This window comes from Micromys minutus, assembly GCF_963924665.1.
Source record: "Micromys minutus genome assembly, chromosome: 20".
Lineage (NCBI taxonomy): Eukaryota > Metazoa > Chordata > Mammalia > Rodentia > Muridae > Micromys > Micromys minutus.
Genome location: NC_137955.1, coordinates 32,599,646 through 32,609,278, shown reverse-complemented (window position 1 = coordinate 32,609,278; position 9,633 = coordinate 32,599,646). Strand labels below are relative to the sequence as shown.

Here is a 9,633-nt window from a genome sequence, read left to right as displayed (position 1 = left end):
GTTACACGTTTGTAGAAACATATTCCAAGCAAATGGATCTAGAAAACAAGGTATAAACCAATTTTTCATCTAACAAAACAAACTTCCATCAGAAGCCATAATAGGACAAGCTAATAATTAGCAGGTGATATTCTTGAGATGGTTTACTTCACAGTATAATATAATCTGCAACAGATTCACTCTTATTATGCAATTCCATAAGAGAATTTATTTTAGGAAAGAATATGATTTCCTGTTGTTATTATTAAATGCATATAATAATCACTAGGTATTACCCCACCCATTTTGAGCAGATCTTTCCAGATTTATGAAAATATATTGCCTTGTAGTGATGCTATATAGAAAAATAGATGAATTCTTAAGTTTTAATGATAATCCTATAAGAATTCCTAAAGTTTTATCAGTGACTATTAGGATCTTTTATAGTGGTACTCTACTATTAGGTACTTTTCTGATAGTCAAAACTGCAATGAGAACTCTGTCAGTCTCCCAAGTGTCACCAGTTAATTGCTCTTAGTTAGCAATCAGAGTTTCTCCTACTCAGAGCACATTCCAAGAGGTTGAAAAAAAAAATAAACCAAAGGTCATAAAAAAAGAGATAATGACTCATTATAGGTGCTAGGACAGAAGATAAAATGTTGACTGGGTTTATCTATAGAAAACTTCACTAACAACTTAGATATGGTCTTCTAGATGAACCTGCGAAGCTGGAACCTGTGATGGATGTTTTGCCAGATAATCACTACTAATGAATATGCATGTAAACACACTCTATTGTAAACTTCTATTTTAACTATGACTTGATTTTGTGTATTGATTTTGTTAAAAAGTATGAACTTTTTAATATGTGCTCATGTATTATGAAAAATATTTAAGTTCTGAGGACAAAAGAAGAGTCTGAACTGTGTGGAGAAGAGTTGAGCTGTTTGAGGGAACTGGAGTGAAGAGTTTTTAAACAGAACATTTTTTAGTCAGAAATGAACTCAGGCTTCTTCTTCTTCGGGAAAACACCAAATGGCGGATGACGCCGGTGCAGCGGGAGGGCCCGGAGGACCCGGGGGCCCAGGCTTAGGAGGCCGCGGCGGCTTCCGCGGAGGATTCGGCAGCGGTCTTAGGGGCCTCGGTCGTGGTCGAGGCCGAGGCCGTGGTCAAGGCCGCGGGGGTCGTGGAGGTAAAGCTGAAGACAAGGAGTGGATCCCCGTCACCAAGCTGGGCCGCCTGGTTAAGGACATGAAGATCAAGTCTTTGGAGGAGATCTACCTGTTCTCCCTGCCCATTACGGAGTCTGAGATTATCAACTTTTTCCTGGGTGCATCTCTAAAGGATGAGGTTCTGAAAATCATGCCAGTGCAGAAGCAGACCCGGGCTGGCCAGCGGACCAGGTTCAAGGCTTTCGTCGCTATTGGGGACTACAATGGTCACGCTGGTCTTGGTGTTAAGTGCTCCAAGGAGGTTGCCACTGCCATTCGAGGGGCCATTATCCTGGCCAAGCTTTCCATCGTCCCTGTGAGGAGAGGCTACTGGGGGAACAAGATTGGCAAGCCCCACACTGTCCCATGCAAGGTGACAGGCCGCTGTGGCTCTGTGCTGGTGTGTCTCATTCCTGCCCCCAGAGGCACTGGCATTGTCTCTGCTCCTGTGCCCAAGAAGCTTCTGATGATGGCCGGTATAGATGACTGCTACACTTCAGCCAGAGGCTGCACTGCCACCCTGGGCAACTTTGCCAAGGCCACCTTTGATGCCATCTCAAAAACATACAGCTACTTGACCCCTGACCTCTGGAAAGAAACTGTGTTCACCAAGTCTCCTTATCAGGAATTCACTGATCATCTTGTGAAAACCCACACCAGAGTCTCTGTTCAGAGGACCCAGGCTCCAGCTGTGGCTACTACATAAGGCTACTACATAAAAGACAAAATAAATGAACCAAATCTGTTAAAAAAAAAAAAAAAAGAAAAGAAAAGAAATGAACTCAGGAAGAACTTAGAAGGATAGGCACAACCTTGGGAGAAAAAGCATTGAGAGTAAGAGCATTATTTTGACATCAGAATAGGAGGAGAGAGGAATATTAGAAGGAGAATGCAGAGTAGGATAACTTAGTAACTATAGGTAACATAAAAATACAGAGAAGCAATGTGAACAATGCAGAGGGAAAGAGGAAAAAAGAAGCTTCATAGAGGAGAAGGAGCAGGCAAGATTTGCCTAACCATGTGACAGAATAGATCCTTTCTTAATAATAAGGCAGCTTACTCTTATTAAAAGGAAGAAAGCTTTTTTCTTACAGACTTGAGTTTAATTCATTGAGCACTAAAAGGGTAAAAGCTGTATTCTTTTCTCTATGCAATAAAGATTAGAGGTAGTTTTTCATCCAGAATGAGTGAGTTTTTTCTGCACCGGTGCTTGGTCTTTTGTTCCATATGCATATGAAAGTATGGGTGTTTGTGTGTAATTGTGAGAATATATGTGTGTGAGTATGTGTGTGTGTGTGTGTGTCTGTGTGTGTGTGTGAAAATGTAATTGTGAGCACGCATACAAGCTGACTCAACCGGTTTGAATGAAAGTGTATAAATGCACGTGTGATTCTATATATGAACTTATGTGAGTTTATGCATATTTGCTTATGTAATATTTTTTTTCCTTCTGCTAGTGTTGTTCACTTCTTCTGGTTCAATAGAATTTTATTGTTCCATACTCCCTAGCTCTACAAACAAGAGGCATTTGGACAAAAGAGAAATTGCTCTAGCAATTAATCCCTTACTTATTCTCCTGCTTTTTAGGATAAGGTGATAAGTGCCAGAGGCTACAGTTTCTGAGGAACACAGCAGGCAGGTCAGCTACAATAGCATAATAAACTTAGACTTAGATAAGTAAACATTTTATTACTACACAGCAGCCCTAAATATCTTTTAATGCAAAGTCATATCCTCAGCTGATGTTTTTCCCCCTCTGGTTCCTCCAAAAGAACATACAGGAACGAAGACCCCCACTGAGTTTGGCCCCTAGGAGACTTCAAACCAAAACAAGTAAGAATGGGGTTGGACATTCTATATTATCAAAGGGAAAAATCTACCAAATAATATTTCAGTTCAAAATATTTCTGCATTAAATTGCACATTGCTCTTTCCAATTCCATGAAGAACTGGGTTGGAATTTTGATGGGGATTGCATTGAATCTGTAGACTGCTTAGGGTAGGATAGCCATTTTTACAATGTTGATCCTTCCAATCCATGAGCATGAGAGATCTTTCCATTTTCTGAGATCTTCCTCAAGTTCCTTCATAACAGGTTTGATGTCCTTGTCATACAGGTCCTAAACTTGCTTAGTTTGAGTCACACCAAGGTATTTCATATATATTGTGACTATTGTGAAGGATATTTTTAACCAAGTTTCTTTCTCCACATGTTTGTCCTTTGAGTAGAGGAAGGCTACTGATTTGTTTGAGTTAATTTTATATGCAGCCACTTTGCTGAACTCCTTTATCAGCTGTAGGAGTTCTCTGGTGGAATTTGTGGGGTCGTTTAAGTATACTATCATGTCATCTGCAAACAGTGATGTTTTTACTTCTTCCTTTCCAATTTGTATCCTTTTGATTTCCTTTTGCTGTCTAATTGCTCGAGCCAGGACTTCCAGTACTATGTTGAATAGGTAGGGAAAGAGTGGGCAGCCTTGTGAAGTCCCTAACTTTAGTGATATTGCTTCAAGTTTCCCACCATTAAGTGTGATGGTGGCTGTTGGTTTGCTGTATATTGCTTTTAGTATGTTTAGGTATGAGCCTTGGATTCCTGTTCTTTCCAATACTTTTAACATGAAGGGGTGTTGAATATTGTCAGATGCTTTCTCATCAGCTAGTGAGATGACCATGTGGGTTTTTTTTTTCTTTGAGTTTGTTTATATGGTGGATTACATTGATGGGTGTCCGTATATTAAACCATCCCTGCATCCCAGGGATGAAGTCTACTTGATCATGGTGAATGATCAATTTGATGTGTTCTTGGATTCGGTTTGCAAGGATTTTGCATCAATTTCCATAAGTGAGTTTGGTCTAAAGTTCTCTATCCTTGTAGGGTCTTTGTGTGGTTTAGGAACAAGGGTCATTTTAGCCTCAAAAAATGAATTAGGTACTGTTCCATTGGATTCTATTTTGTGGAATAGTTTGGAGAGTATTGGTATTATGTCGTCAATAAATGTCTGATAAAACTCTGCACTGAACCCATCTGGACCTGAGCTTTTTTTGGTTGGGAGGCTTTTGATGATTTCTTCTATTTCTTTAGGTGTTATGGGATTATTTAGATGGTTTACCTGGTCCTGGTTTAACTTTGGTATCTTGTATCTGTCTAGGAATTCATCCATTTACTCCAGATTTTTCAGCTTTCTTGAGTAGAGGCTTTTGTAATAGGATCTGATGATCTCTTGAATTTCCTCAGTTTAAGTCCTTATTTCTCCACTTTACTTTCTGATTTTGTGAATTTGGATACTCTCTCTTTGCCCTCTAGTTAGTCTGGCTAAGGGATTATCAATCTTGTTAATTTTCTCAAAGAGCCAGTTCTTGGTTTTGTTGATTCTTTCAATGGTTCTTTATGTTTTTATTTGGTCTATTACTACTCTAAGTTTGATTATTTGTTGCAGTCTACTCCTCTTGGGTGTGTCTGCTTCCTGTTTTTTTTTTTAGAGCTTTCAAGTGTGCTGTCAAGTTGCTAGTGTATGCTCGCTCCAGTTTCTTTTTGGAAGCCCACAGAGCTATGAGTTTTCCTCTCAGTGCTGCTTTCATTGCATCCCACAGGTTAGGGTATGTTGCGCTTTCATTTTCATTGAATTCTAGAAAATCCTTAAATTTTTTTTGTTTATTTCTTCTTTGACTCTGCTACCATTTAATAGAGGACTATTTAGTTTCCATGTCCATATTGGTTTTTTGTTGTCTTTGTTCTTATTGAAGAATAGCCTTAGACCATGGTGATCTGAAAGGATGCCTGAGAGTATTTCCATCTTCTCATATCTATTGAGACTCTTTCAGTGACCAACTATGTGGTCAATTTTGGAGAAGGTACAATGAGGTGCTGAGAAAAAGGTGAATTATTTTGTTTTAGAATGATATGTTCTATAGATATCTATTAATTCCTGTTGGTTCATATCCTCTGTTAGTTTTACTGTGTCCTTTGTAAGTTTCTGTTTCCATGATCTGGCCATTGGTGAGAGTGGGGTATTGAGGTCTCCGACTATTATTGTGTGGGGTGCATTGTATTTTTTGCACTTTTGTAGGGTTTCTTTTATGAATATGAGTGCTTTTGTATTTGGTACATATATATTAAGGATTGAGAGTTACTCCTAACCAAATTCCCCTGTAATGAGTAAAAAGTGTCCTTCCTTATCGTTTTTGATAAATTTTGGTTGAAAATCTACTTTATTCGATATTAGAATGGCCACTCCAGCTTTCTTCTTGGGGCTATTTGTTTGGAAGTTTTTTCCCCAACCTTTTACTCTGAGATAGTGTCTGTCTTTGTCTCTGATGAGTTTCCTGTGTGCAGCAAAATGCTGGATTTTGTTTATGTATGCAGTTGGATAGCCTATATGTTTTTATTGGGGAATTGGGTTTATTTATGTTAACAGATATAAAGGAATAATGGTTGCTGTTTCCTGCTACTTTTGCTTGTGGAGGTAGAATTGTGCCTGTGTATCTTTCTTTTGATTTTCGTGCTTAGGAATTTTCTAGTTTTTACTAGGATGTAGTTCCCCTGGCTGTATTGGGTTTTCCACCTATAATTCATTGTAGTGCTGGGTTTGTGGTGAGATATTATCTAAATTTACTTTTGTGTTGGAATATCATAGTCTCTCCTTCTATGGTGATTGAGAGTTTTGCTTGGTATAGCAGCTTGAGCTGACACTTTTGCTCTCTTAGGGTCTGTATAATGTCTGTCCAGGATCTTCTCGCTTTCATAGTCTCTGTTGAGCAATCATGGGTGATTCTGATTGGTCTGCCTTTATATGTTACATGACCTTGTTCCCTTACTGCTTTTAGTGTTCTTTCTCTGCTTTGGGCACTTGGTGTTTTGACTATGATGTGTAGGGAGGTATTTCTTTTCTGGTCCAACCTATTTGGAGTTCTGTAGGCTTGATTTATGCTCACAGTCATACCATTCTTAAGGGTAGGGAAGTTTTCTTCTACTATTTCGTTGAAAGTATTTATAGTGCCTCTTAGTTTATATTCTTTGCCCTCTTCTATTTTTATTATTTTTAAGTTTGGTCTTCTCATTGTGTCCTGGATCTCCTGGACATTTTGTGTTAGGAGGTTTTTGCCTTTTGCATGTCTTCTGACTGTTTTGCTTATGTTTTCAATGTTGCCTTTGCCCGCAAGATTCTCTCTTCCATCTCTTGTAGTTTGTTGGAAGTGCTTGCATCAGTGACTGCTGAGTTCTTTTTTAGGTTTTCTATCTCTAGGATTGTCTCTTTTAGTATTTACTGTGTCTATTTTCCTTTCAAATTCTTCTTCCATTCCTTCATCTCTTTGGTTCTGTTTTCCTCTAGTTCTTTGAGTTCTTTGAGTGTTTTTCTTGTTACTTCTTTAAGAGCTTCTAATTCTTTATGCTTCTCCTCTAGTTTTTGTTTAAGGATCTCTATCATCATCTTGAGGTATGATTTCTGGTCTGAGTCTTCTTTTTCTGGATTGTTTGGCATTCAGCTGCTTGCTGTGATGGGGGAGCTGGGTTCTGGTGTTGTCAGGTTGTCTTGGTTTCCCTGGGGTATGTTCTTTTGCTTTTGTCTTGCCATCCTGTTGTCTGTGTTTATATGTGGTCTTGTTGGCAGTGATTGGGTCTTGCCTCTCCCTTGTACCTGGCCTGTGTCCCTGGATGTCCACATGTTTCTAGTGGCAGATGGCCTGAGTGTCTATTCTGTATGTAGGAGCTGCTGGCTGATAATAGATAGCCCAAAGCAGGGTTCCTGCTTCCCTGAACCAAGCAGATAGGGAGGAGGGGGCATACTTTCTATGCCTGGCTTCTTGGAACACCTTCTCACCTGGCCTGTGTCTCTGGATCTCTGCTGTTCCTGGTGGCAGATGGACCCTGTTCTGCACCCAAAGGCTGCTGGCTGAAAACAGACAGCTCAATGCAGGGTTCCTGGTTTCCTGAACCATGCAGGAGGTGGGGCGCACTTTCCGCATGCTCAGCAGAGATCTCTCTGCTCCCCAGCTACTCACAACACTTTCTCACCAGTCCTGTGTCCCTGGATCTCTGCTGTTCCTGGTGAACAATGGCACCTGTTCTGCACACAAGGATTGCCAGCTGAAAACAGATAGCCCAATACAGGGTTCCTGGTTTCCTCAACCACAAAGGAGGTGGGGCACACTTTCTGAGTGCTTGGCAGAGATCTCTCAGAGTACAATAAAAGAAATCAATAACACAAAGAATTTGGAGGTTTTGTTTTTGCTTTCTTTCTTTCTTTCTGTTTCTTTTTGGAATTCAACAAGATAGACAATACCTTATTCAAACTAACCAAAAGATGAAGGGAGAATATCCAAATTAACAAATCAAAACTTTTTTTAACAACTTTATTTTACAAAACAAAGATAAATGTACAGATTTTAAGCATTGTTGCATAAAATTATACAATACATTTTTGTCAGTACTTTTTTCAGATTTTAAAATACTTTTTACATAAAACGGTATGAATATATTTTTTAGTCAGTACTTGATATTTTTAAAGGTTTGATAGTTTGCATTGAAAACTTAATAGTTACAATGAGCATAAAGTACATGTAAAACAAAATGTAACATGGAAATAGTCAAAGTTTTCTTGTTTTGTAAAGATTTTTTTGTTTTATTTTGTTTTGTTTTCTTTATTTCTTGGACTTCATACAGTCTGTGAGTTGTTTCTGGGGCAGTGCGAGCCTCTGGGTTTAGCATCCCACTATCAGTGACTGCATATTATGTCTGTTCTTTTGTGACTGGGTTATCTGACTCAGAATGATATTCTCTAGATGCATCCATTTTCTTAAGAATTTGGTCAAGTCATTGTTTCTGGTGGCTGAGTAATATTCCATTGTGTAAATGTACCACAATTTTTGTATCCATTCATCTTCTGAAGGACATCTGGGTTCTCTTATCTCCTTGTACAAAGCGCAAGTGTAAGTGGATCAAAGATCTCCACATTAAACCAGATACACTGAAACTATTAGATGAGAAAGTATGGAAAACTTGAGAACATATAGGCACAGAAGAAAATTTTCTGAACAAAACACAAATGGCTCAAGCTCTAAGGTCAAAGATTAACAAATGGAACTTAATGAGATTGCAAAGTTTCTGTAAGCCTAAGGACATTGTCAAGGAAACAAAACGGCAGCCAACAGAATGGGAAAAGATCTTTACCAACTCCACATCAGATAGAAGCCTAATATCTAAGGTATACAAAGAACTCAAAAAGCTAGACACCAGAGAATCAAATAACCCTATTAAAAAAATGGGGTACAGAGCTAAACAAAACATTCTTAGTTGAGGAATATCAAATGGCTGAGAAATATCTGAGGAAGTGCTCGACATCCTTAGCCATCAGGGAAATGCAAATCAAAACAACCCTGAGATTCTACCTCACACCAGTCAGATTGGCCAAGATCCAAATTTCAGATGACAACAGATGCTAGCAAGGTTGCTGAGAAAGAGGAACCCTTCTCCACTGTTGGTGGGGTTGCAAACTAATACAACCACTCTGGAAATCAGTCTGGCGATACCTCAGATAATTGGATATAGTACTACCTGAATATCCAGGTATTCCACTTCTAGGCACATACCCCAGAGACACTCCAATATACAGCAAAGATACATGCACTACAATGTTCATAGCAGCTCTATTTATAATCGCCAGAAGCTAGAAAGAGCCCAGATGTCCTTCAGAAGATGAATGGATACAAAAATTGTGGTATATTTACACAATTGAATTCTACTCAGCCACCAGAAACAATGACTTGACCAAATTCTTAAGAAAATGGATGCATCTAGAGAATATCATTCTGAGTGAGATAACCCAGTCACAGAAGAACAGACATAATATGCAGTCACTGATAATGGGATGCTAACCCCAGAGGCTTGCACTGCCCCTGAAACAACTCACAGACTGTATGAAGTCCAAGAAGTTAAGAAAACAAAAAAAAAACAAAACCAAAAAATCTTTATAGAACAAGAAAACTTTGACTATTTCCATGTTACATTATGTTTTACATGTACTTTATGCTCATTGTAACTATTAAGTTTTCAATGCATACTTTCAAACCTTTTAAAAAATCAAGTACTGACTAAAAATATATATCCATACAGTTCTATGTAAAAATTATTTTAACATCTGAAAAAAAAGTACTGACAAAAATGTATTGTATAATTTTATTCAAAAATGCTTAAAATCTGTACATTTATCTTTGTTTTGTAAAATAAATTTGTTAAAAAATATATACTCTATCATTGGAATTGAATAATTTTCTTGGCAGATAGCATTCACTGAAGTTAAATAAAGATCAAATAAACAACTCTAATAGACCTATAAACCATGGGAGGGGTCCCATGGCAATACAGTGTTAGGTTAGAATTCAACCAGACTTTTAACGAAAAATAACAGTAGTTATCAAGTTAGTTAACAAATTGGAAAGAGAAGAA

General features: G+C 38.3%; 1 protein-coding gene across 1 annotated transcript; it reads left to right on the top strand.

Moving 5' to 3' along the window:
• Positions 1-1,014: 1,014 nt before the first annotated feature.
• On the top strand, positions 1,015-1,896 carry LOC308433771 (small ribosomal subunit protein uS5-like; the record flags this gene model as incomplete). Its single annotated transcript, XM_080933871.1, has 1 exon — positions 1,015-1,896. One exon carries the CDS (start codon positions 1,015-1,017, stop codon positions 1,894-1,896), a length of 882 nt encoding a protein of 293 aa, XP_080789997.1.
• Positions 1,897-9,633: the final 7,737 nt, after the last annotated feature.